The sequence below is a fragment of the Prinia subflava genome, chromosome 7 (genome assembly GCF_021018805.1).
Source record: "Prinia subflava isolate CZ2003 ecotype Zambia chromosome 7, Cam_Psub_1.2, whole genome shotgun sequence".
Taxonomy (NCBI): Eukaryota; Metazoa; Chordata; class Aves; order Passeriformes; family Cisticolidae; genus Prinia; species Prinia subflava.
The window spans coordinates 15,388,319-15,415,940 of NC_086253.1; the positions used below are offsets into that span (position 1 = coordinate 15,388,319).

Here is a 27,622-nt window from a genome sequence, read left to right on the forward strand (position 1 = left end):
TAAATTGGATGCAATTTCCCTCAGTCATTGTTTCTGAGTGCTGCTGTGCTTAATAAAACATGTTATTTGTCTCAGTACCACTTCATGGAAAAAGTCATGAGGTGGGAAGCGCAATGGACTCCTAGAGAACAGGCCCAACTCCTTCTTCTCTGTCATGTTCTGCTGGCCTGACAGTGTAACTCCACTTAAAGGTGTATGGAAAAGCAAACATCGTTATTCCTATTGTCATAAGATGTGTTATTCTCACGTATTAAAATGAATTACTTAAAATCTTTGCCACCTGAAATTAAAGTCCAGTGTATGTTCAGTGCTCTTCAGACTGACAATACAGTAACAGCCAGCAAATTCCAACCAGTTCTTTTCCATGCCGTACTTTTGCTGAGGGTAAATCTACTTCTGATATTACAGCGATGACCCCATATTCTGTTGTGAAATTTCCTATATAATACTACCACAGTCATTCTCATTGGGTTGGTCTTTTTTATTTACCACATTTTGATTTCTTTTTGTAATTTCAGCCTGAAATTGTTACTGCTTTCTCGCAGAAAATAACGTGCCTTTACAATAAAGTTTTATTTTTCCTAAATAATTTACTTTTTTGTCGGAGTCCAGGATCTTCAGTATGCAAATTAAGTGTGCAGTATGCAGATTAGGGCTGCCTAAATCTGTGACAAACCCCGAGAGAAGTGCGACCACCTATATGGAGCATGCCACGAGATAGCCAAAATCCCCTGAATGCTGCTCCACCACCAGGAGCTCGCAGCCGCCGCCCCCGGGATCCCCGCTCGGGGAGCGCCCGGGCCGCGCCCCCGTCCCTCCCTCCCCGCCCGGCCGCGGGTGCCGCCCCTCGGGCGCGGGCTGATGAGGCGCCGTGCGCGCCGGGCCCGCTGTTCCCTCCCTCTCTGCTCCTTTCCCTGCTCGTCCCCCCGCCTGCCGTGCTCGCTGCCATGCTGCTGCCCTGCGTGCGGAGCGTGGCTGCGCGCCGCCTCGCCCGGGACGTGCCCCGAGCCTGCAGCTGCTGGGCGCAGGGCCCCTCGCCGCGGGGCTACAGCCGCGGCGCGGCCGGCAAGGTGAGCGGGGCCGGGGGCACCGGGCGGGGCTGCCTTGTCCCTTCCTCCGCTCGGCCCGCGGCTCTCGGCTGAGCCCCCCGTGTGCCCTCCGCAGCTGAGTCTCTGCTCCTCTTGGGTGTACAGGACTGGAGAGCTGCACTGGAGGGGAGGAGCTCTTTTGTACTTAAAATTACTGATTGAAAGTGGTTTGTCTTTATGTAATCGGTGCAATTGTTGTAAGTTCAGTGATGTTGTATCTGATTTCTTCGTCACTCTTTAAAGTAGTTGAAGTGTTGATCCTGGTTTACTGAAGCGTTACTCTGTGCATCACAGTAGATAAATTCAAAAAATGAGATAAATACATGCAGATGTAGCAACAGTCTGAACAGTGTGCTCGCTGCCTCTTTTATTGGTGTCTAAATTCTGTGTTGTTTACCTTAACGCGTGTCCTTTTCTAGGGTCTTGTTCTGGGAGTCTACTCCAGTGAAAAGGAGGATGGTGCTGCCCAGTTCACTAGTGCAGGAGATGCTTTTGATAGGCTGGTGTCTGGAAAGCTGAGAGCGCTTCTGTCCCTGTAAGTGTGTGATAAGCTTCTGAAATGGACTAAAGCACCTACAAATACCAGTAGGAATGGGTGTTGTTTTTTTTTTTTTTCATGATTACTGTCTGTGTCCATATCACTGTCAGGCTGGTACTTGCTTCGACAGTTTGGAGGGGAACTCCCATGATAAAACCAGTCGCTGAGCAAACATGCAAAAGTTTCATGGGACCCGTCCTGTGCTCTGTATCAGCACAAGCATCCCAGTGCATGTGTGGCTCACTGTAACTACATGTATCTCAAGTAAGGCTGTACAGTTCACTGTATTGAAAGAATCTTTTTGTGTGCTAGGTGCGGGCCACCTTTGAAGAAAGGCAAAACACGTATATTTCATGGTTTGCATCAGGTATGAACCTTGTGTTTTTGTATGCTAGCTGGTTGATGTGTGAAATTTGTCCTTACATCTAATTTTATGCTGTGTCCACTGCTGCGCTTGTATGAATAGCCTACTCTTCTTCCCTCTTCTTGACCATTTCAACTCCTGTTCTGCACGGCCCATATGTGCACAGACTTTTGCACAGTCCTGTACTCCCTCCACTGTGCTGCAGATGGAGAGGATGTGAACAAGCCTGCTCCAAAAGTGCTGTACTCTGAATAGCTGCTTCCTGAATGAGCTAAAGCATGGTGGTTTTGGATCTGACTTCCATGCCTCCTGTGTCCAGGAGGGGTGAGTGTGTGAGGAGTTACTGATAGGTGCAAAGACCTTCCAGACCTGACTCTTCTAACACAACATAGTCCCTTCATAGGCTTCAGGTGCTTGAAACTCCTGAAAACAAGATATAGGACTGTTTTTCAAGCAGAACTTCTGTCTGCCCAGACATGATAGATCACAAGGGTATGAGATGAGGATTCATCTGCTCAAAATCAGGCTTTTGGTGTCATTTGAGAAGCCAGGATAGACCTAATGCACATGTGAGGCTGACCGATATGCAATGATTTGTGCATTTTTGGAGTCCTAGCTAAGGCCTCACAGGCATGTGATGTGACACTAGGGGTTCTTGTCTAAGTAACTGAATCTTACAGTGAGGCTATTTAAATAATCTGAAATAAAACCATTTGTAGTGAGAATTGCCTACCATGTATAAATTCCTGTGCAGACACCCCATGCAGGTGACACCGGACTTGGTATAAAGGCTCTCAGAAATTTCATGGAAGTTGAGTGCACTGAAGGTCCAATTATCCCAGTTCTGCATACAGGATGGGCTCTGAAGTGAGTAGCAAATCTCTGCAAAAGAAGACAGGAGAATGTTAACGGGTATCACTGATTTTCTGGAAAGCTAACACAAGTTTCAGCATTTTGTAGACTAAAAGACTTTACTACAGTGTAGCAGTTTGAAAGCTGATTGTTAGAGGCTGGCAAAGATGGAAGGGAATGCTTAAGACTAACTTAATTTTGTCTTAAGAGCTATAGGAACATTACATATGTTCACATACATAGTTTTCAGTTTTATACAAATTTGACTTTACTCTTTAATCCTCATTGCTTCTTTTTTCCTTCCACTTGCAGGCAGCTTGTAAGGCAAGCATGTAGTGTGCTGTGCTACATTGTTTTCCTGAGTTCTGGAGAGGTGTTCCTCTGTGCAGCTTTGGTTTGCTACCTGGCAAATCCTGCCAGCAGAGCTCCTGAGATGAGCTAACACATTGAGCTTTTGAAGTGGTTTTATTTTCTTGAACGTAGTACTGTGCCAAAAAAGGTTACAGTTCTCCAGAAAAGTTCGGACTTTTCTTACACCTTGAAAGCTGGATCTGCTTTCCAAGGACTCAGGCTTGCCCTTGGGATTATCAGATTTTTCATGTTGAGCATAAAGCCCTGTCTGCTATGTGCAATGCACACAATTATTAACGACAACAGAATAACTGCATGCCTATGGTGAATGATTGGAGTGCAGGACAGCAGCACCAGGCAGGCACTCTAAATGAAAAGTGCCTGATACAGAAAAAGTACTGCATGTATTTTAATGCTATGCTTTAACTTGTTAAAGTTGTTAAAGTCTTTTTAACAACTCTGCTGTGGCTGTAACAATGAGGAAGGTGAATCCATTTATGTGTTTGCTTCATCTAGGACTTTCCAAGTGTGGTGGTAGTTGGCTTGGGTAAGAAGAATGCTGGAATAAATGAACAAGAAAACTGGAATGAAGGCAAAGAAAATATTCGTACAGCTGTTGCAGGTTAACTGTTTTTTAATTTTTTTAAGCATTTTGTCTATAAAGCAATTGTAGTTCTACAGCATGTTCCATTTTTGAAGACCAAGTCTAGGTATGCTGTCATTTTGAAATGTGCAACTGACTGCCTGGTTTGGTAAATGCATTTACTTGTCACTGATACTCATGTAAATTTCTCCTTAGTGAGCAAGGAGTTATCCAGAATGTAAATCAAACCTGAAGACAGGTAACTGCAGTTATTTATACCAAATAACTTTCCTAGAAAGTGTGATATTGAAAAGGCTCTTGTCTAATTAGTATTTTGGAGCCGGGTAGCATCACCAATTCACTTTATGGTCACTCTTTACTTAAGTGTGCACGTATATTTACTTCTGCCACTTACTTCATAACTAAGATATTTGTGTTGTAAACTAATGTCTTTCACATCACCAGTACTATGATTCAGTATGTTAACTGTTGAAGAAAGAAGAAGTCTTATCTTAATCAAGGATGCCTGCTGCATCTAAATGTGTAAATAAGAATTAAGAGTTCTCACTGAAGACTTTATAGTCTATGATTGGATGACAGCTGTATGTCCAAAGTGCTAGTCTGTAGTTGCCATTAACATTGTTAATTAACGTTCACTTTGTAGCTGACTTAAAACATTGTTAAATTACTTGGGAACAAAATAGGATTTATGGAACACATTGTTTATAATCTGGAAGAATAGAACAGTCATATTCTTGGCAAAAAGCTAAATTGTGACAAATTTCTGATACCTATAGATAGTCATAATTCATAGCACTCTAGAATAATACAGCCTTGCTTTGCTATAGAATGAGCTTTAAGGAGTCAGAACAACTGTGATCTTTCCTTTTTTTATTCTTGCAAACCATTTTAATAATTATAATTCATCAACTGATATTTTTAGTAAAAAATTTACCAGTATATGGTCATTAGCATTTTTAATTCTTCTACTCCATGATCTCTTCGACTGACTTATTTATAAACTCAGATATCTTGAGTTAAAATTATTTTTTCCTTGCAGTGTCCCATTGATCACCTCAGACACCTGTTTGGCTGTTCTGGGTGTTAGTTTGTCTTCGGTTCTGTGCTGTATTTTTCAGTTGGCTGCAGGCAGATCCAGGACCTGGAGATCCCTTGTGTGGAGATAGACCCCTGTGGAGATGCACAAGCAGCTGCAGAAGGTGCTGTCCTTGGATTGCATGAATATAATGAGCTGAAGCAAAAAAAGAAGCCTGTAGTTACTCCTCAGCTTCACGGAAGGTGATGGCGAAGGAAAGCTTGCCTATTTATTCGTCTGCTTGTTTGTTTTTTTATAAAACTGTGTGCCTGGCATGCTTGTGCATGAGAAAAACAGAATTGAAAGAATAGGGCTAGCAATAGTACTCTTCTTAACTCCTACTCATTTGAATTTCCTGAAGTATTTCACATCTCAAGTATATTTGTAGTGTTTGTTCCATGTGTTTTGATGCCATAGTCAGGGGTTAGGGGTAAATAAATGCTACTTCATAGAAAAGAATGACCAGGATGAAAATAAAAGTAAAAGCTACTTGAAGAGTAGTTGTGATATACTAGGACTTCTGTTGGTATTGTATGCCAGAATTGTGGAGAAGAGATATTTCAAACTCCATAAATGGATAAATCCTTTGGAGTTCCAAATAATATAATAAGGAATATTAATTGGATAATATAATAAGGAGCAATACTCCTTATTGCCAAGGAATATTGCTTATTCCTTAGCAATAAGGAATTGCAAACTGACACCAGACCAATGCACTATGGATATATTTTACATAGTTCATTTGTTGTATTTTCATTCACAGAATATAATGCAAGAAGAGAAGCCTGGGTTCTTCTGGTCTCTAAATAGACATCACTTACTGAGAGCAGAAAGTAGAACCAAACCTTTTGGTTTCAGAGCAATTATCAGAGGGGACTTTGGATGTTTTGTATAGGGTATTTTGTCATGCAGGAGAGAGGTGTTTCCTGTATGTACTTTAAACATCCACTGTGGTCCTCTGTGACAGACCTTCTCATCACAGAATTCAGTTAAGTTGGTCAGGAATCTGCCCCAAATCTAAAATGATGGTTCCCGGTGACCATCTTGTGTTTCATATGAAGCCATAGAAATGGCTTTCAAAATTACTTTCTCTGCAAGCTTCTAAGGAGTTAGTCTAGGATAACTGCCTTGTAGTTCCCTATATCTCCTTGGCATTTTTAAAGATGTCTGTTTGTCCTTTTCAGTCATCAGGGATCACATTCAGTTACACCTTTCAAACTGAAAGAGCCTAGGCTTGCAGTAATGCCAGCCAGTTCCCTCAAAATCCTCAGATATGTGCTGCTTGCTACCAAGGACTTGTGTATGTCCATCATCCTTAAGCTACATCCTAATTATCACTTCTGTCATGAAGAGTGCCCTTCTTCCTCAAACTCTGTTGCTGAGGACAAATAACTGGGGAATCTGGAAGCAGATCTTTGTAATAACTAAGGTTGATGCAAAGCCAGCATTGAGAACTTCAGTCTTCTCAGTGTTGAGTAGGTTGCCTGCACCATTTAGCAAGTGAACAGTGTCATTCCTGCCCTGCCTTCTGCTGTTGGTGTATCTGTCGAAGTCCTCTAGGTTCCTTTCCCACTTCTTGCCAGTTTCAGTGAGAGCTGAGATTTGTCTTCTTAATTACATCCTTCCATATCCAGGCAATATTTCCATATTCTTCCTGCATTCCTCTGTCGTTGTCCTGCTCTTTTTAGAGGCAAAATCCAGCTCAATGCCTTGCTTTGTGATAACTTATAAAGGCAAGTAAGTTGTCTCAGTAAAATGGAAGGTTTTGTACTGGTTGTCTGGCAAAGTAACCAGAGAGACTTCCCCATTTCCTGCACAGGCAGCTCTGTGAATGTTTGCTCTGGCATTTCTTAGTGAAGTGCCTTGAGTGCACTGGGAAATGAGATCCAAATTCCACTTTCACCACATAATCATATTTCAGTAAAGGGAAAAACAGAATTGGAGACTTTATATGATAAATGAAAACTTTCAAGGCTGTTGATTACAAACTTTGAAAGGGGTATTAAACCTTGTGCTTAAGAATTTAAGCCAATCTTTGATTAGTAAGGATTAGGATAAGATCTAATGACTTGGATAGATAATTTTACATCTGTCTACTCCTGGATTCTCCTAGCTTTCTCTGAAGTATTTGGCACTGAGTAGAACCAGAGATGAGTTACTAGACTAGAGTCCTTGTAGTAAGATAACTGTGATATTCTTAAGTGCTCCAAATTCATGATACTGCATTTTAAGAAAGAGAATATGTGAATGCTGACAACATCTTACTTTTGGAAATGTCTGTGATCCTGATCATTGTGTGTTGTTGTTAGTGCTGAAAGTGAGGCCTGGCAAAAAGGTGTTACCTACGCTGAGGGGCAGAACCTTGCCCGGTACCTTATGGAGGCTCCAGCTAATTATATAACTCCAATCAAATTCGCTGAACATATTGAACAGAAGCTCAGAAGTTTCAGCAATGTAAAGGTCCACATCAGGTAAATTCCATGGAAATGATTCCTCTCTAGGGTAGAGGACTATAACAGAAAGATAAAATACCTTCCAGGTTATTCAAATCTCATTTTCCCTTTGCTCCTTCAAATGACAGAAGCAGGGGAAGTGTTTGGGGAGAAGGTATGAGGGGTGCCCAGCCTGCAGGCTGTTGTCAAGGATTAAGTGAGCTGCTAGTCTGCAGAGGAAACAAGTTACTGTGACGCAGTAAAATCATTAACTGTCAATTAGTCATGCAGTCTATTACTGTTTAATTAACACGTGTGCTGTGAGAAGAAGCCTCAGTGAACAGAGGGCTAGTATTAAGTACCTTTTGTTTTCTTCCCAAGTGGGTTTTTTACATGCCTTTGATTTTTTTTTTTGTGTGTGTGGTTGTGGTAATAAAACATCTTCTATTTATTGCTGTTACTGTTGGGATTTTTTTAAATAGTTTTTAAAAATGTGAGATGGAGCCATAAAAGCCCTTGCAAGTGTATTTGCTGGTGCTTCTTGCCCCTGAATTTCTACTTTCTGCTGTATTATGGAAACAGGCTTATTGATTGTGCAAGTGTTGAAGGCTGTTTTGTTTTAAAGCAAAGGACTGGGGGGAATCTTGCTAGCAGAAAACTAAATGTAACCTGCTGCAATATTATTTCACACACCTTTAGCATCTACAGCCTCACAGGCAAGTGTAAGATCAATGTTTCTGTTTCAGAAACTGTAGACAAGCTGTTGTTTTAAACAAAACAAATATCAAAGAGGAACTTTGACAAAGTAATTTTCTTCTTCACCAAAAAAGGTAATAGTGGTTGGATTTAAACTACAGTTTCCAAAATAACATAAAATGAAATGGTTTGTGTACAAACCTTCAAGAATCATGATGTCTTGAAAAAATCACCTTGGTCAAAGTGTCCAGTTGAAAAAATAAAAACCAAAATTAATATATGTTTCTATTCCAGACCGGAGTCTTGGATAACAACACAAGAGATGGGAGCATTCCTGAGTGTAGCTAAGGGTTCAGCTGAACCTCCCATCTTTCTGGAGATTCACTATTCAGGGAGTGCCAATACAGATGACTCCCCGTTGGTATTTGTAGGAAAAGGAGTTACTTTTGACAGGTATGTACGCTTGTATGCAAATATTTTAATTACTAGAGGGAGAAAATGCTTTTCTACTGCTTGTGTTCAACAGGGAGACGTTTTTTCTTTGCTCAGCACATCTTCCAATGCCATTCCACTGAACTTGCATTTATAGTAGCTTGTGCTGCCTTTTCTGCCAATGAGACATCAGTTGTCCAAAGTAGAAATTAATATGCCATCATCTTGTAGGGGAACAAGGAAATTCAGAGGGAAAGAAAATAAAGCAGGTGCTCTTTTTTTGTTTTTGTTTTTTTTTTTGTCCTGAACAAGCCTGTGGACGAAGAATTTGCATGTTTAGAATTGCAGTATGTCACTGGACATCTAGATGATGCTTAAGGAAACAGAAAATAGTTCATTCTTTACAGTAGTTCCTTATAACTAATTTCCATGTCACATACTACCGAAGAATTTATCAGTCAGTTCCCTATCCATATCTTGATTTTTACCAAGTGTACTATTTTGTTTGTTTTGTACACTGCTATTATGAAGACAAATTAGTTACTCCAGTTTACGTGGATTTTTATGGTCTCCTAATTACGAGGAAGCAATATTTTATCTGAAATGAAAACCCAGATACCTTGCTTTCAGCACAGTAACTAGGATTGCAGAAGTCTTTGGAGCACGAGGTCTAGCATTTACTGATATTTGGTGTTAACACACACTGATGGGCAGAACATCAGCAGTGTATGTGACCTCGAACTTGAGCTGTTTGTTCCAGCGGTGGCATTTCACTGAAGCCGTCATCGGGCATGGATGCGATGAGAGCAGACATGGGAGGGGCAGCGACTGTCTGTTCAGCCATTGTGACAGCAGCAGCTCTACATCTGCCTTTGAACATAATTGGTAAGTGATCTTGTGTGGAGAATGAAAAAAGTTCTACAAGGCTGTGAGAGAGTATTTCTCTAGTGTTAGCAATGGTAAAAGCATGTACAAACATCATGGACTCTTGTACACCTATTTCTCTCATTCCCTTGCTCAACCACCCTTCTTCATTTTTACTTGCATATCAAAAAATTACTATTCTTTACTTGAATAAAATATTGGAACGCCAAATCAAGACTTCTAAGGTATGATTTTTGCATCTGAAGTGGGAAGTGTTTGTCAGTAAAGATACTTTCCATGAGTCTTTGAAAAGTCCCGATCCTTCATTAAGAGAAGGAATGTGCATTTCTGTATAAAGTTATTAGAACGAAAAGGAGTCTGGAGTGCCGAGCTACCTCCATGAGTGCCTGCCACAACTAAACAGGAAGAGGGATCAGCTCCAGTTCCCTTAGGTGACTATCTCAGCAGAAAACCAAACCAAACCAGTCTGCTGATACTGTTATGTATGTGCAGTGATTTTTTTTTCCTCTGAAAAAAACTTACTTTTTCTGCAGAGGTAAAATTAAATGAGCTGATTCAGACACTGTGGCAAGACCAGTTGGCAATGACATGGACCGTGGTCTAGGATAAGTTTTAGTTTGAGGAGCTCGACTTTGAGTTAACGGGTGCTTTAGTCACTTCTGTGCTCTAACCAGGAGAGGGCAGCGATGTCCACACACATCCTGCAGGCGCTCCTCACGAAGTGTGCAGTGGGGAAGGGCTGGCAGTCTGTCCACACGCCACTGAAAAGTGGTGCTCCACTTGTGGACCTTGTGCCAGGTGCAGGTTTTCCCTAGGAGTGGTGAAGTGCCTTTCATTCAATGATCACAGTCATAGCTGCAGTTTTGATGCTGAGCCTGGTTTTTGCACATTTCTAGTTGTTTTTGGTGTGGCTGGAGTTATGTGATGTGTCTTTGAACCGCTCTAGACATTATAGGATGAGCAGAGCTTGAATGGCTCACAGTGTTTATTTGAAAAATTTTTAATTTCAGAAAGAAAGAAGTTCCTTTACATGTGAATAACTATATATGGGAGACATAAAATAATATTTATTGCTCCTCTGATATCACTTGTCTGGGAAAAACCTAGAAGAAAACCCTAGTGGTAGTGTAGGTGAGAGAGCCTGGTGGTGCATCATGCAGAGGGAGTTTCCCTGATTGAAAACTGGACCATGTGTCTTTCATTAACTAGGAAAATTTGGATTTTGAGCTTAATTTCAAAATTACACTTGTAGTGTTTCCTTAAGGAGGTGTTTGGAGTTTATCTAAGTGGGTTTTTTCTACAGTTTTTCTGAGAAGAAAACTAACAATTCACTTTTCATTTTGTCTCTGAGGTTTGGCACCCCTCTGTGAAAATATGCCCAGTGGTAAGGCAAACAAGCCTGGGGATGTAGTTAGAGCCAAGAATGGAAAAACAATACAGGTATGCATGTGAAACTTGGATTTTGAGTACTTTTAGTGAACTGGTTTAATCAACCAATTTGACTGCAGTCAGAGTACATTTGAAAAAAGCTCGTAAAGATAAGCAGTGCAAATGTACTGTTTTTAAAATTGTAAGAAGCATGTTACTAACTAGAAATTGCTATCATAGGAGTTTTTCAAATATAGATTGAAGAGATGGGACATGTTTTATAAATTGCTAGGCAAAGCTGCAAAGCAAGGTCGTTTATTGAGCATGCTAGAAAAGCTTGTTTGGCACAAGAGGTTGTTACAATGCTCATAAATACAGGCTCTAAGTCTAAACAAATAACGTTAATTGCTTCTAGCAGACCCTTCAGGACAATTCCTTGCTCTCTGGAATAAGACATCAGTTTCATGCTGATGTAACCAAGGTCTTTGCACTGCCAAAAAGCTCAGTGCAATCAGAACTCTGAGTCATAGAGGCTGTTAGTTCAAAGGAGCTTGCCAAATCAGTACCCAAGATACATTTCATATTTATTACAAATGGTTCCATACTCATCTAATAGATTAAATTGTACTGGAAGTCATTGTGCTGTAGATCACTCATTTAATGCAGAAGTAGATGGCTTTCTTTTAGTCTGAATTTCTGTGATTCTGCCACTTTTGACTTGCTGAACCTTCCATTTCTTTGACATTCATCTCTGAAAACTGACTTCGGTCACCCTCTGCTTTGAGGGAAAAAGACTGGGCATGTATTCCCCCACCAAGAAAAGATCTGCAAGAAGGTGCTGGTAGCTCCAAGCACATGGTGCAGCCTGTGTGCTCCCCTTGAACACCTCTCCAGGCTCTTCTGAGGAGCCAGCATTCAGAGGAGGTTGTAGTGCTGAAGGATGACATACCTCAGCTACAGATACAGTTTTAATTTATAACTGTGTATCAATACTATATTTTTTCTTTCCTTTTTTCAGAGTAGTTTGAGAAAATTTTCATTACTGGAAGTTTCTAGGGCCTCTATCCAACAGCTATTTAAGATAATATATGAGAAATACATCAGTGAAAGAGATGTTTACAGTAATTTATCTGGTTTTTTACTGATTTTGCCTTTGAAGGTAGATAACACAGATGCAGAAGGAAGACTGCTGTTAGCTGATGCCCTCTGTTATGCCCACAATTTTAATGCAAGGGCTATTGTGAATGCTGCAACATTAACAGGTAAGCAGTGTCCCTTCCCTGCTCATTTTGAAGTCAGTTTTGTGTTACTCATTAGTTGGGCTGTGGTTTAGTCATGCTGTGAATGTAAACCCAACCTTCATTCAAAGGCAACTGAGATGATTTTACAGGTTTCAGGACAACAGTCTGTGTGTCTCTGGAGTGGGAAGGGTTCATGCAGGGTACGTGCTCAGCAGTGGAGATGAAGTTGGGTTGGCTCAGCCCAGCTGGAACCAAGAGCAGGAAAACTCAGCAGGCTTCAGTTTCTGCGCAGTGTTTCCTTGTGCTTCTTCCATCTCTGAGCTGAAAGCTCTCAGCTCGCAGGCCTGTGTAACGCAGAGGCAGTGACAGGTTCATGGAACAGTCCTGCCCTGTCCCCCTGGCACGGCCCACGCTGCAGCCCAGACAGGTTCCTGAGCTCTGCTGAGTGCTGAGCTCTGACCCAGGCACTGTCACTTCCCCCACTCGGAGCTAGCTCAGGCCTCCATGGGACAGCAGAGTCGTCGTCATTCCCCAAGAATTCGTTTGACTGAAGTACCTCCTATTTTGTGTCGTTTGCATACTTGTAGGCATTATGAAACGTGTTTTAAATGTTTCATTTCTACAGTTGTATAATAATGAAGTTGTAAATTTAAATTTAAAACCAGCAGTTGTGTGTGCAGCTCCTGAACTCACTAACAAGCTGTCATGGGTGAGGTGACTGTAGCTGAAATAAAAGCAAACACAGAAGAGTAATTCAGACAGGACTCCTCTGTGTTGCTTAATGAATATGCTAAGCAAAATAATTATGCTCGTATGGATTCCTGCTAATGCTTTAAATTATGTTCCATCAGTTTTACCAGTTCAAATGCTGTAGAAAATTTCAACAGACAGAAGGGAAACTGATTTTAAGATTGTTGGCTTGTATAAAAGAATTCCAGTCTGGGGTCCTTGGAAGCAGGAAGAAGGAGGGCTCCCATAGTAATTTCTTTGACATGTTTTGCTAAACTACTTTGTTTTTTCATCTCACTAAGAATTGAGTGTTGGTATGAGGGGCAATTCTGGGGTATCAAATGGGTAAATATCTAAATTCCATGGTTTAATATTTTGATAAGGATTATTTTAATAGATATTTAATGAAGTAAATTCTGTGCAGAAGTCTGTGTGAGTGAAATTCACAAAAGAGAAAATATCAGCTCAAAAATTATAGAGGTCTATAAACAGGAAAAAGCCCATTCACTTGTATTTTCTACATGAAAATAATAATAATTACTAGGGTTCTTTAGAGGATACTATTATTGTTTAATACATTATCTTAGAACTATTTCTAAGAAACATCAACCTGAAATCAGAAACTTTAGTTTCCTGGGAAACAAAATATAATTTTTATTATTTCTTGTGTTTATTAGAATATATAAATGTTTTTAAAATGTTCAGACTTTCTAAAACGTCAGTGTACTAAAGTGTTCAGGTTTTGCAGTCTGATAAATTCCTGTTACTGATAATGGGATTGAAAATGGAAAGTTCTGTGAGGAGTCAGGATGCAGGGAATAGCTCAGGTCCACCTTTGTCATATAAACTTGAAGGTGTGTTTCTTTAGGTGCCATGGATGTTGCATTGGGATCTGCTGCGACTGGAGTGTTCACAAATTCATCTTGGCTTTGGACTCACCTCTATGAAGTAGGCCTCATATTTTTGTTAAATTGTAATAGTAATAATTCAGTGATATATGTTATTGAAAAGTTAGTACATTACCAAAAGTCTTTATGCAAATCTGAAAGATATTACTACATTTTAAAATTTTAGAGGAATGATGTCGGTACTATATTGACTGGAAAAATAATGTTGACTGTTAATTATTTGCTCTTTGGTGAGATGTAAAATATCATACACCAAACATCTCAAGGATCTGCATGTTCTGATAACTCACTGCATATGCATAAACTCTGGACTACTGGCAGTAATTAGTTCATGTTAAAAAGATAATTGATCTTGCTTAACAACTTGGAGACAGAAATTCAGAGAGACCTTGTGAGTGGCTGAATTGCGATGGATCAAGGAAGTCTCTGAGGGGAAGGATTTCTGTTGTCAGGGAAAAAGAAAAACAGATTAAAACTGTGGTTTTTTGGCTAACACTAAAGTACCTAAAAAGCAGGATTGCCTGTTTTGTTTTGCAAACAGTGTATTTCCAAAAACCAAATAGCTTGGGCTGAAGATTTACAGACTGATAAAACCTAAACAAAAAGAAGCAGGCATGAAAACAGGGCTTACAAGTGCTGTTAAAAACAAAATTGCTCAAAATATCATGGTTTCTTTTTCAGGCCAGCATTTTGACAGGGGACAGAGTTTGGAGGATGCCTCTTTTTGAGCATTACACAAAACAAGTCACAGACTGTCCTCTTGCAGATGTGAGTAACATTGGAAAGTACAGCAGGTAAGTTGAACCAATACCTTCCACGTGCCCTTTTCTTTCAACCTGTTTGTTTAATCTGTGTGCTGTTGGGATTGCTTTGGAAACAAAATGTCTTTCTGTTTCCCACAGAGCTGGAGGAGCATGCACAGCTGCTGCATTCCTGAAGGAGTTTGTGACTGCCTCTCACTGGGCTCATTTGGACATAGCTGGGGTGATGTCAAATAAAGATGAGGTGCCGTACCTGAGGAAGGGCATGGCAGGGCGGCCCACGAGAACGCTCGTAGAGTTTGCGGCTCGATTAAGCAAAGACAGTCACAATGCCAAATAAAAATACTTCCTTCTACAATCATCCACTCTGCCTTAAGAAAAAAAAATCTCTAAAAGTATCATTCATAAATGAATGCTCCAAGCATATTTTCACTATGGCAATTAACTGAAAATGCATTTTATAAATTTTTACTTGGGTAAGAATATCTCAACTTTGAGATTGGCCATGCTGTACCATATTATGCAGCTTAAAATAAAAATTCCTGGTTTAACTGTTGAAATATTTAATACCGAAACATGATAATGGAAATACTGAGATGCCTATTTTATATGTAAAGTAGGCATAAATATTGTAAACAATAAATACATTATTTGGATGTGAGTTTTGATTGAGAGAGAGTGAACAGCCTGATAGATGTACCTCAGGTTTGGGTGAACTGTAGGTGGTGTCAAAGTTTTGCAGAGTTACAAAAATGCATTCTAGCATTTTTTTCTTAGAAAAACTAAACTGGTTTTGGTATATACTGAGGCAGAAATTATGCTGTGTGATTAGCATTAGCATGGCTTCAGCACAGAATTATGTAGTGTTATAAACATGTCAAGAAGAGTGTATATTGTAGCTTTTTTTATAGAAAGCTAAGAGTGCAAGTTAGTGTTTGTGTGGTTTTTAGGGGGACCTACCCTCATCTCACATGGTTTTTGTCATCCTTATAGTTCCCCTCTTTCCTGATGAGTGAGGTGGCCACACTCCAAGCAGGGACATTATTCCCAGAATCAGTTCAAGCATCCTGAGACTTAAAACGTGGGGTGATGTTTTCTTGACAACTGGGGCGTTGTCAACAAGCCCATAAGGGTGGGGATTTGGTTTAAGGTGAGTTTTGGGGTTTTTTTGGTAAATGCTGTTGTCGGAAGAAGTGATGCAGAAACAGTGCTTACCCAGGCTCGCTCCTGTGAGACACAGGCAGGGCAAAGGCTGCAGGAGGAGGGTCCCTCTGGGAGGGATGGCTTTGCTGTCTGTGCTTGCCTTCTTCCAGCAGGGCCAGTGCTGTCCTGGGGTGGAATGGGAAGAGTGTGGCCAGCAGCTGGAGGGAGGTGAGCCTCGCCACCTCCTGTGCCTCGTGAGGCACTTCTGGAGTGCCCTGCCCAGTCCTGGGCTCCTCAGGGCAAGAAAGACACGGAGCTACTGGAGAGGGTCCGGCAGAGGGCTGTGAGGACGGAGGGTCTGGAACACCCCTTATGAGGAGAGACTGCATGAGCTGGGTCTGTTTAGCCTGGAGAAGTCTAAGACGGGATCTCATCAGTACTTTAAGATATCTCTTAGACAGGAGCCAGGAGAAAGGTGCCAGACTCTTTCCAGCGGTGCCCGTGCACTCACCCGCACGGAGCGGCTGCCGCGGCCCTCAGCGCCGGGCCCGCCCCGCTCCCGCCCCGCTCCCGGCGCATGCGCGGCCGCCGCTGCCGCCATGGCGGGCTCCCTGGGCGGCATGTTCGGCTCCCAGGCGCCGGGGCCGCCGCCGCCGGGGCCGCCCGGCCCGCCCGGCCTCATCCCGCCGCCCGCGGGGCCGCGCAATCCCAACAACACGCTGGTGGACGAGCTGGAAGCGTCCTTCGAGGTGAGGCGGGGCAGCCGCGGGCGGGCGCTGCCCTGCCCTGCCGGCCCCGCAGGCGCTCAGCGCGGTGCTTCCCTCTCCGCAGGCCTGCTTCGCCTCGCTGGTGAGCCAGGACTACGTGAACGGCACGGACCAGGAGGAGATCCGCACCGGTGAGCCCGGGGCGGGAGCGGGGCATCCCCCCTTCCCGGTGGAACTGCTGGGAGCAGTGGCAGGAGAGAAACCCGCCCGGGCTCTGGTGGGAAGGTGGGAGCGAGCCAGCTCCTGGGGGCGGGTGGGGTTATACTGGCGGGCAGGGAAACGCGGTTCCAGCACCAGGGAGGGGATGTGGTGCATTCGGAAGCTGCATGGAGCAGAACAGGCAATGGGAAAGGCCAGGCAGCTCCGCAGCGGTGCTTTGGGGCCTGAGTGACCCACCTCGGTGGAGGTGGAATGAATATTGATATGAAAAGGAGCTTAAAAAGTGGCCCTTGACTAATCCTTAGAAGTGCAGTTGTTCCTGAAAGTTTTCTGTAACTTCACTCAAATAGCGTTTCTAATTTGGCATAAATGCTTTTCAAAACTCCTTTCTGGCTATTTGATCGTGTTCATGTGCTGGCATGGAACAGCTTTTATTACCAAAACAGTAGTGTGTAGTATATGAGGGCAGAATATTCTCCTCAATAAATACATATTTTAAAACCCTACACTGAGCTTGTTGCTTAGGCATGCAACCAAGTTCCATAAATTATTTTATTACGCCTTGTCAGAAATAAAGTAAAACCTGGGAGGAAGTGTTGTCCTTCACTTCTGAAATAACTTGAAAGTTTGCAAAGCAGTGTCTTATACAGGGACTTACTGGTTTATGAATACATTGTTTTAGTTATTCTGAAGATTTTCATTCTAGAAAGTCCTGGGAAAAGTGTTTTAAATACACCACTAGCATTACCAGCTTGAAATCTTGTATTTTTGGAAGCTGTTCTTTCAATCTTGTTATTATATGTTTAGGTGTTGATCAGTGCATCCAAAAGTTTCTGGATGTTGCGAGACAAACTGAATGCTTTTTCCTGCAAAAAAGACTGCAGCTGTCAGTCCAGAAACCAGAACAAGTAATTAAAGAGGTATGTTAATTGACTTGTCCTGTGCTAGATCAGATAAGGTATGTACCTTAATCACCGTGTTCATAATTTTGGGTTTCTCAATGTGATGCTTTACCTTAACGTGGTAGAACTTGACTGTTATAATTCACAAAACATGAACTTGGAGAAGCTGGATACCTGTTGCTGTGTGGAGTATTGGAACACAACTGATAATTCATTGGAAGAGTCAAACTAGTTAGTCAGATTGTGCTGGGAGTGGTGATCTCTGAAATCTGTGGCATAGGTGAGCAGCAGTAGTGCATTCACAATGCTTTCCCTCTGTATCATTAGATACTTTTCCATTATTCCATTTTTCTACTGTGAGATCTGCTTGAAAACTCAAGGTCTAAAAAAGTTACATGCTCTTCATGTGAGCTGGTTATCCTTCTGAATACTCTCTATTTACTAATACACAATTTTTTTCATCCATAGGATGTGTCAGAATTAAGAAATGAATTGCAGAGAAAAGAGGCATTAATCCAGAAGCATTTGAGCAAACTGCGACACTGGCAGCAGGTCCTGGAAGACATCAGTGTACAGCACAAAAAGCCTGCAGAAATGCCTCAAGGTCCATTAGCTTACCTAGAACAAGCATCTGCAAATATTCCTGCTCCAATGAAGCAAACATAATCTTCGCTTTTACACAGCTGAATATTTTAAAAGCAATGGTGTTCTTTGTATGCTTTTTGTATAATGTGATTTGTACTACAACTATAGTTCAAACAGTTAAGCCAAATAAATTATCTTTTTTTCTTTCCTTTTATTACAGAAACATGGATTGGTTTTATGTTTCAATGGAAACTATTCGGAGTTGCTGTTCAGGGTGTTTTCTGGTAGAAGTGTGTCTCCCAGAATGTATCCTGTTCTTTCTAGAGAGGGTGGCCCTTGCTTTCCCCTCTGTCTTTTTGGTATGATCAGAATATCTGCAAAGATTAGTGTTTGATTTTACTGGAATATTTAAATGTTTTGTGATCCAGTCATTATCCTTGAGTACCCCTGCAGAGAATTGTCTGTATGTAGGTCAAATCACTTTGTTTTGAAGTGAATTGTCACTCTCTACCAGACTGGCTCCCCTCATGGAAGGTGTCTTGGGATCTGCAAATTTGGTTCTTACAGGATGAACTGAAATGGAAAAACGCACACAAAATAGTGAGATTTTTAATGCAGGCCTCATGTTACTGATGTTCTGACTCTTGGGCTATTGAAGAGGTGTTCCAAAATACCTGTCCCCAAAATACAGACCACTCTTTGTGGAGGTAGGATCATCACCACTGGCCAGTATACAGAATTACCTTCTATTGCAGTGCTCTACTTGGTAAGCTAAATGGAACCAAAAAGGATTTCAGAGGTAGAAATGGCCGAAGAGTCCTGTCAGTGTGTTACTAAGCAACAAATTTAATACATCCATATAACCACTTTTCTACATACACTTTTTTGGGGGCAGAGTTGAGTAATTGTTGTAACCCTGGAAAAAAGAATTGGTAATTGTGTATTGAAATTTCTAGTGTTTTTGGGGCAATGTGGATGAAAAGTAATGAAAACTGCTGTATGTTTCCATCCTTACAGATGCCACGGTACCTATCAGTGGTACTGTACACTTTAATCTCTTTCTTGGTTACAAGTATGAAAAGTGCCTTTTTGCCAAATCTACTGCCAAAGTCACTTTTCCAACCAAGCATTTCCTCTTGGAAAAAAATTTAGGTAACAGGGATGAAAAGTATTGCCGTGTAGAAGTGTTCTGCCCTTCTTTCCACCTTTGCACCACTAGTGAGATGTTTTGTCTGAAATGTTTGCATCTTTTGCTGTAGCTCTTGCTGGCTGTTGGATGTAAGAAGAGGTTTGGCTGGAGGTACCCCTCTTTGCACATGTAAAATTTTTTTTATGTAGCTGGGCCCTGATAGTTGAAACGAAATGGGGTTTCAAAGCAATTGAAGAGGAACTATCATCCTGCCTTAGACAGCAGGTGCTGGTTGTGCATTTCCCTGCCTTGCACACTTCTGGGGTTAATTGCCCAAGAGTCAACCTCTTCATGGGTTCTCTCCTGCCAGCTGTGCATTAGCATGATCTGATAAATGGAGTCGTTCCCCTACTTTGCTTTTATGTGGGCATAAAACTAGTATGGAGTTAAAAGGTACAAGGGTGCAGTTGTCATCACTCTGGAACTCAGTGTTCAAGTCTGACTTACTTCAGCATAACAGAACTCTTTTGAAAAACATAGAAACTGGATAATTTACAAGTTTTAATGTTCTTACTTACACATCATCCTAATTTACCAAGTTGATACATATATTGAAATTCAATAGGAATATTACATAGCAATGCTGACTATACAAAACAGTTTATGAAGTAAACCAGAAATTATTTCTAAACCAGCCTGCTATAAAGATGCCATTTTTGAAGGTGTACAACATGCTGTACAGCTTAAAATTCATTTAACAAAGAGCATTAAAAACTTTTTAAATTACAATATTATATGCAGATCTTACTTTAAACAGCTGGAGAAGCAAGCATATAAATGTACAGAAGGAAGATCTTTTTTTCAGCTGATGCCAAACTGACAGAACGTATGGGAGTCCAAATTCCATATTTAATGAAATTGTGGAGTGGTACAGTCTCTTGATTAAAAAGTCTTTTTCCATAACTATATCCAAACTTTTTCTTCATTTTTTACAGAAGTTGTTAAAAAAATGCATTTTCCTGAAATTCATGCCTGTAACTCATAATTACTAAATATAAGAGAGTGCAGGTATTTACTAACTTCACTTAGAAATTACTTTTTTCTTCCCTTAAATCACCTATTGGGTTATCATTCCTCAAAAGAAAACAGGAATGACTTCTATAGTAATTTTGAGAAGTATGGAAATAGTTTGCTTTAAAATGAAAAATACTTGGTAAACCATTCTTGATGCTGAGGGTCTTGTTTTTGGTCGTCTTTGATTTGTGGTGGTTCATTGCCATATGTCCTGTGCAAACAAATAAGCATTAGCATCACTGACCTACTTACAATCTTATCAATATGTAATACTTTTCCCAGAAAAACTCATCGTCCCATGAATGGTTCTGTGCTCCCATGAATGGATGAGGCCAAATGGTGCCAGTTTTAGTGGCATCTGTGCCAGCCAGGTAACTGGACTAGCAGCACTGGTTGTAACATGAAGAAAAGCATGGAGCAGAGTTTAACAGCAATGGAGAAAAGTTTGAACATAGTTCTTAATTCGACAGCCAAAAAAACCAAAAGGATGCTTCAAGGATACAAAGTCTTGAAAATCTGAGAATGGTAGCTGCAGTTCACTCTTAAAAATACGAAATACAATTTATGCATTAAAAATGTTTGGTAAAAGTTCTATTTGAAACTGAAAGATTTATCTGAATGCTACCTGGCATTCATAATCAGTCCTATTACATAGTCCCTGATTTTCCATCATTCAGGATTTTTTTAACAAATGATAGCAAATAGAACTTAATTTATGACTGACTGATTAAAAAGAATTAAGCAAGTGGCAGCCAAGTAACCCTCAGTCTCCCTGTACTTTTGTTTCCCTTTGAAACAGAAATCCCATTTGCCTTGGCAGTCATCTGGCATGACACAGCACGTTTGTATCTCTAAGAAGTGGGAATTGCCAAACAGAACCTAAGCCTGTGTCCCAGGTTGTTTTTGTCAGCAGTCTGCACCATCTGCCCCCAAGGAAAGAACGTTCTTGCACACAATTTACAGGATAACTAAATCTCCACCAGGAGATAGGCCAGAAGGCTATTTTGTCCTGAAATACAAGATTTGGGGACTTTTTAACTGTATATTAGCTACATACATTTTTAACCATTTCTTGAAGAGAGACTTCATGTTATAAAACGCTGAACATCATTTACGTAACTCATAAATTTGAAGAATTGAAGCTCCTCAGAGATAAAAAAGCAAAGATATTAAGTATCTGCTAATTAGTCTTCAAGTCTCTAACTTTTGCCAAATGATCAGCCTAGATTCATTCAACTATCTCCTAAAATAAGAACATGCCATCTACATCTACCAAGTGCAAGGTGAGGCAATAAAAATAAGAAGGAAGACACATCCTTACCAGAACCACTGAAAGATGCCATGTTCACAATTAAATACCTTCTTAGTTAAATTCATGCAGCATCTTTTCTTTTTTTTCTTTTTTTTTTCATTTTTATATTTGTGTTTGTGTCTGTATGTGTGTGTGTCTGTGTGGTTTCAGGTTGTTTGGTTTTTTTTTTCCTACCAGGAGGGGTTGCAAGCATAAGGTCTGCTGGGCAGTGGTTATAGCCCACTTTTGCAGTAAAGTTCTGGATCTGTCTGCAGAAAACCAAACACACAGAGTTCATTGCACACTAGGAACCTTACACTATTGTGTATTTCCACGTCTAATATGTTTGAATTGCCTACAAGATTTTTATCATCATGCAAAATGGACAAATACCTTGTGGCAGCACTGCTGTCTGAGGACTGTGCTGATGGAGAGCCCACCCTGAGGCAGCCAGGACTCCGGTCTAAGCTTGTAGATTTTGTTATTTGAGGAGCACTTCTTTTTGATCTTAAGTCACAGCTCAAAAAGCTCTTTGCGTAGGAAGCTAAATTCGGAACACTGACAACACGACTGGGCACCTCAACCCTTTTCTTCTGCTGCTTTTATTGTAAGAGAAAACTTCATTACATACATTTTTTACAATTTATAATATAGAACCTCAACAATATCTCATTTCCAAATATCTTCTGAGGAACACCCAAATAGGAAGATTTCTATCTTTTTCTATAGGCATTTAAATTAAATTCTCAGGGTATGGTGTAATTCCATGGGTTTTGTCATCCAATTAAAACAACTTGTACATTTGACCCTGACATTTTAGACACATCAAAATGCTTTCCACCAACTTGACATCCCTTCTTTCTATGGCTATTTGTAGACACTATCATGCAGAGGGGCTGGGATGACAAAGGGCAGATACCAAGAAACTCAGATTCATAATTTTCCTTGATGTTTGCAATATCCCAATTAGCAACTGCAAGCAATGGCCATGCTTGTTCCCAGTGGAAGACTGGGATGTCAGAGTTCTAGTGTTTTATATTGGCTTAAACACCTGTTATCTATGTTGCATATATACTTCTACTGAATTTCTCCTATGCTCAACAACTGACTGTAGGTTGGCACTGGAAAGAATTCTACTGAATAACATTATCATAAAAAATTGATAGCACTTTTATTGTCCTGTTTGCCTGTATGATTCAAATAATAACAAAAACTATCACAATTTGTTATTTTAATTGCATTGCTCATCTTACCTTCATGGAGGGAGTCAGGCATGCTGTATTGGGGTTGAAAGAAAAGGACCGATTCCTGTAAGATTCAGGGTTGGCTGAAAGTGTATGCTGACATTTTCTTCCTTCCTGAAGGGAAACAAAGCTATGTGTATGGAAAGATGTACTTGTGGACGCTGGTATGGAAATATACAGTTGTCAAAGTATTCCAGAACAGAAAGAAACAACCAGTCTGAAGCAATGTGTGAGACATTGAACAGAACCTTGCAATAGATTCCAAAATACGTATGTCCATATAAAAAACAGTCTTACCACCAGCTGCTTGATAATCTCTTCTCTCTCACTTAATTTGTCTTGCAGACAGTTTATAAGATGTGTATCTTCAGGCCTGGACTCCCACTTTCTTGACTTTTCTTCTAATTCTTTAAGTCTGAACCAAAAAAAATGCAGAAAAAAATTTCCTCAGATTAGGTTCAAGAGACACCTCAGATATACTCTGCCCTACGTTTCAAGCCTAAAATACAAGGACATAGCCAAGCCTTTCCAATAAAACAGGACTTTTTAAAAATGGGCATCTGTACATGGTTTATGTAGAAGTATAGAATCTTGTGGAGTTCCAAAATAAATTGCCAGGGTTAATCCACAACACCTGTCCAGTGTAAAACCTAGCCCCTTTCGTAAAATAGTAACCAGCTTGCACATCATGTTGCTAGTCTAGTTTCCTAAAGAAAAAAATCAGTGTCACAGTATCTATACATGTCTATATTCAGCTATTTGTTCTCTTATCTGACCCAGTAACTCTGGAATCCTCAGAATTACTTAATTCCTGTAACTTTCATGAAGACAAGCTTGAATATACATGCTGTTTCAGTAACCCTGCTAAGTCAAAACCTGTAGTCTGAGTTCAGCTTTTTAAATTCCTTAATCAGGGGAAAAGATTCAAATGCTAATTACACATTCTTAGATATGGTGTAGAAACATACATTTGATTGACCCATGAGAACACAAGTCATCATTTCATCAGCCAGGTTCATGAAATTTGCTTCCTGAGAAACCAAATGCCATGAAGTTCACCTACCAGGTCTGAGAAATGTATTACAGACTACAAAACACCATTTGGTGTTTGTTTTTTGTTGGTTTTTTTTTAATGTGCAGGTAAACATTTTTGAGGGGACCACTCCCACTCTTATCATCTTAAAGTTATCTCAGACTTAAAATAAAAAAAGAAATATTTACAGCTGAAAGGTTTAAAGATTAGAGACCTGCTTACATGCCAAGTCTCTCTTCTGGACTTCTTCTGTGCAGTTGGGGAAAGAGAAAAGGAAGAGGGATATACATATATATATATTTATAAGGGATTATTTCTGAGGGGTCTCTCTTGTACAGTCTGAAGCACCACAGAACTTCTCAACTCCACAGGGGCTGCAAACTGTTTATTTATATGAGCATAACGTTCCTTGGAAATTTTTAAGGAAGTAAAAATGAAGTTAAGAAGCTTTTACTTAACAATGCTACTCTCCTGAACAAAATTAAGTAGAAGATCATGGATCAAGACCTCTGATATCATCTGTGACAAAGATGATTTTACATGTCATAAAATTTCTAGATCCTACATGCAAGGTTTAATTAAGCATTGTAAAACTTCAAGTATAATGCTTTAGATTAAACAATATCCAGAATTTATTACAATGTATCTGGGTCTTTTTGGTTTGCAAAGACAATACCTATTAACTTCTATGTTGATCCTTATAATATTTTACTTATGATTAGTAAAAAAACCTGTACATACTAAGAATAATAAATACAAACAGAACTCACTGCCAGCACGAGCCAGAGTTTATTGTTAAATTACTTACACAGTTTCTAAGGAGGAAATCTTTGCCTGGAGAGGTGCCTGAGTGCTGCTGAAATCAGATACTATGTTTTCAATTTCCTTCTGGTGATCTTGTTTCAGTATGTCCAGTTGTTTTTTATGCTTGATACTGAGGTCTTCTACCAGTAGCCTTTCATTGGTATCAAAATATGTCTGAATTCTCATGTTCCAATACTAGTTTATTATCATTGATCAAAGCATGCAGTTTTGAGGTGTTTTATTGACTGCAAAAGGTAGTTAACTGGGAAAAGATCTGGCTTCTGCCTACTGATTTGACTTTGACATTTTGGTTGCAATTTGAGAAAAAACATTATAACACTAAGGAAGAGAGAAATTATTTTGAAAAGTACTTGACTTTTACCCTTCAGGAAATGGAAAATCTATTCCATATAATGGTGCTATTGATATACTGTCTAGGGTTAGCTTGTGCATCAATCTTAATGACAAAACATGACAATGAAGTATCATAGGAACTTATTTGCATTAAGCAAAATTATCTTGAAATATCTGGGATTTTAATATGAGGCTCTCATGATGTATTTCACCACATCATAGCACCAGAAACATTTAATACTGCCTATCATTATCCTAAAACTCAAAAAAAAAAAAAAAAAAAAAAAGTGAAATGTTGTAACAATGCTTTTAACATTTATCTTTTTCAGACCATATATTTTGCAACATTCTGATATTTGAAGAGATATATTAAAAAATAATATTGAGATATATTAGAAAATATATATTAACACCATAAACAGAAAACTAAAAAATGCCTTACATTTTCTCAAGCCTAACCACAACACTGCATTCGAATATCAACCTCAAAAGCAATAGACATTTATTGAAGAATCACAGTTTGATTTTTGTTTGCTACTGCTTTGTTAAACCTTCAAGAAACTCTTTTATTAACTCAATAGAGAGCCCATGTTCTATGGCTTACTGATTAAAATAGACATGCTCATCTCAGCAAATTAACAATCGTAATTTTCACAAAAGTCACTCCATTTACCTTTTGTTTTCGCCTGTTTTCTTTTTAATGTATTCCCAAGGCTGTTTCACTTGTTTCTGAAAGGCTTCAGGAAAGAACAAAAGGTCCATGAAAGGTTTCTCCCCTTGAACTTAGAGCACAGCCATGGAAGTGACTGATTTAGCACTCAGCATAAAATAAGCAGCAGAAGAATAAGGGTAAAAAAGGGAGAAGAATCCCTGAAATGAATCTTCAGGAGTAGAATATTCTCCTTCAGAATAGCCATTTTGGGACTTGTTCTGTCTTCCCATAAAAACACCTTTGTCTGCTCTCACCCTAAACCTTGTAAAAGCTTTCTGTACTGGAGGTGGAATTCACACAATTCAAGAGAATGGAAGAAGGAATTATTACTTCAAGCAGATTACTGGTTTCACTTACTTGGCAAGAGTAGGACTAGTAATTTGTTATAAAAATTTGTTACATGCAAATAACAAGCCACTATCAGCTTTCAAATCAGAAAAGAAACTGGCATAAGACAAGGGCACGGTTGATAAAAGTAAAAATAGCAGTTACTTATATGTACCAATTTAACATTTAATTTCCCCTACACAAATTATTTGTCCTGCAAAAGCAAAATCAGAGCTGCCAGTTTCAGGTCTTCCATGGGTTAATTTCAGAGCAGCCTGTATCAGGTGCCTCGGTCCACCTCAGTGCTTTGGTCCTCAAACAACTCCAGTTGATTGCAGGAGTTCTCCTTACATAATTTCCATTAATGCTTCCTTCCCAAATGCTTACTATAGTAGAGCTACACCATTTATTCCCTGTAAAGAAAATCCTCCAGCCCAGCAGCCTTAGGATTTGAGGCCTTTTAGACCTCATCGCTGACACGTGAATAATTCTTCTCTTCATGAACAGAGGCTCTAAATTCCTTCAAGGTAGCTTGAGGGCATTAATGAAACTCCCTGGTTTGCAATTCTCTCTGTTGATCTTGGTTCAAAAGCTTGAAATGAAATTCACTTTGAAGTAACTCTCCAAAGAGTGCAATAGCAAAAAAAAGAAAAAAAAAAAAGTTACTCATTCTTTAAATATCTACTGACTGGTAGACAGGAATGGAATTACTCTGGCCACTCTGACAGTCTGCAGATAGACATTCTATCTAATCTGTGCTTTTCTCGGGACTACATGGGCCATAATTTTAAAGATTCCTTTAAGGGCACACTCTTCAGAAATGCTTTTATTTATACAGCTTGTGTAGTTAGAGGCATACATTCTACACCATTGCAAAAATGAATTGAAAGGTACTCACACACCAGATCCCCCACACCAGTCTCTCTGCAAAGAGAATGTGTTAAGTATGTTCATCCAGAAATTTCAAAGGATTCAACAGCCATGCAAAGGCAGTGGGCAGTGAACCAAGTCTTGTCTCCTTTGTAAGTTGCTCCAGAGGAGGTTTAGGTTGGATATTAGGAAGAATTTCTTCAAAGGAAGGATGATTAGACACTGGAATGGGCTGCCCAGATGCATTTAAGGAAAGACTGGATGTGGCACCCAGTGCCATGGTCTAGTTTGGTCACATTTGGACTCAATGATCTCAGAGGTCTTTTCCATCCTAATTTATTCTGGCATTCTGCACTTTTTCTGTACAAAAATGGGAAGATCTATTTGCACCATGTGTGCTGAGCCTGTGGCTACACTAAGACATGGTTTACCTTCTGCAAGATGGCCGAGACTCAAGTCACCTTGCCCCTCCTGTGCCCTGCCAGCCTCTCACAGTGCCAGGCTCACCATCAGCCCAGAGGCACTGTCAGTACCCACTGGCACTGCCCTTACTTCCCCTGAGCAAAGCTGGCTGCTACGGCCAAACCAAACTCTTACAGGGTATACATGGCATTCTCAAGTGTCCCCTTTGGAATTAACAGTCCATTGGTTTCAGCTACGGAGCGTATGTATAAAACCCTCACATTTATTCTCAGAGACTTGTATATTTTTTTAATAGCTCTTTGGTGGGTTTGGGATTTATGTCTTCCAGTGCCTTTGAAAGGCTGATCTTACGCACATTTTCTCAGGTCACTTCTGTGAGGGTACACTAGACATAGTTTTCTGTGATGTTCATATAATGAACAACTAGTTCAAATGCATGTATTACAGCTGGAGGAAAATGTGAAATGAACTACTACTTTTG

The 27,622-nt window shown here is 40.1% G+C and overlaps 3 protein-coding genes across 5 annotated transcripts in view; 2 read left to right on the forward strand and 1 right to left on the reverse strand.

The window, feature by feature from the left end:
• Positions 1-692: 692 nt before the first annotated feature.
• Positions 693-14,980, forward strand: LAP3 (leucine aminopeptidase 3). Its single transcript, XM_063401676.1, has 13 exons — positions 693-1,070; positions 1,508-1,623; positions 1,939-1,993; positions 3,710-3,815; positions 4,916-5,075; positions 7,182-7,343; positions 8,295-8,453; positions 9,193-9,317; positions 10,669-10,757; positions 11,845-11,947; positions 13,524-13,603; positions 14,245-14,357; positions 14,466-14,980. Exons 1-13 carry the CDS (start codon positions 708-710, stop codon positions 14,662-14,664), a joined length of 1,830 nt encoding a protein of 609 aa, XP_063257746.1. The 5' UTR covers positions 693-707; the 3' UTR covers positions 14,665-14,980.
• Positions 14,981-15,457: 477 nt separating this feature from the next.
• MED28 (mediator complex subunit 28) lies at positions 15,458-18,103 on the forward strand. Its single transcript, XM_063401680.1, has 4 exons — positions 15,458-16,216; positions 16,299-16,365; positions 17,201-17,313; positions 17,764-18,103. The coding sequence occupies exons 1-4, from the start codon at positions 16,067-16,069 to the stop codon at positions 17,959-17,961; spliced, it is 528 nt and encodes a 175-aa protein (XP_063257750.1). The 5' UTR covers positions 15,458-16,066; the 3' UTR covers positions 17,962-18,103.
• A 129-nt stretch (positions 18,104-18,232) lies between these two features.
• FAM184B (family with sequence similarity 184 member B) overlaps positions 18,233-27,622 on the reverse strand; it is a 40,999-nt gene continuing 31,609 nt past the window's right edge. Inside the window, exons 8-11 of one of the 3 annotated variants that reach the window (XM_063401675.1) lie at positions 22,916-23,033; positions 22,628-22,732; positions 21,768-21,973; positions 18,233-20,294 (exon numbers count right to left, since the gene is read on the reverse strand). In XM_063401675.1, coding sequence (XP_063257745.1) covers positions 20,204-20,294; positions 21,768-21,973; positions 22,628-22,732; positions 22,916-23,033 — 520 coding nt within the window. In that variant the 3' untranslated portion in view covers positions 18,233-20,203. Of the gene's footprint in view, positions 21,974-22,627; positions 22,733-22,915; positions 23,034-27,622 lie in introns of all 3 variants that reach the window. The other 2 variants (XM_063401674.1, XM_063401673.1) reach the window with 2 other exon arrangements.

Coding starts and splice junctions, on each gene's coding strand:
- LAP3 (XM_063401676.1), top strand. CDS start 708: ATGCCACGAGATAGCCAAAATCCCCTGAATGCTGCTCCACCACCAGGA. Junction 8,454..9,192: donor AAAGGAGTTACTTTTGACAG/GTATGTACGCTT, acceptor TGTTTGTTCCAG/CGGTGGCATTTCACTGAAGC. Junction 11,948..13,523: donor GAATGCTGCAACATTAACAG/GTAAGCAGTGTC, acceptor GTGTTTCTTTAG/GTGCCATGGATGTTGCATTG.
- MED28 (XM_063401680.1), top strand. CDS start 16,067: ATGGCGGGCTCCCTGGGCGGCATGTTCGGCTCCCAGGCGCCGGGGCCG. Junction 16,217..16,298: donor AGCTGGAAGCGTCCTTCGAG/GTGAGGCGGGGC, acceptor CCCTCTCCGCAG/GCCTGCTTCGCCTCGCTGGT. Junction 16,366..17,200: donor CCAGGAGGAGATCCGCACCG/GTGAGCCCGGGG, acceptor TTATATGTTTAG/GTGTTGATCAGTGCATCCAA.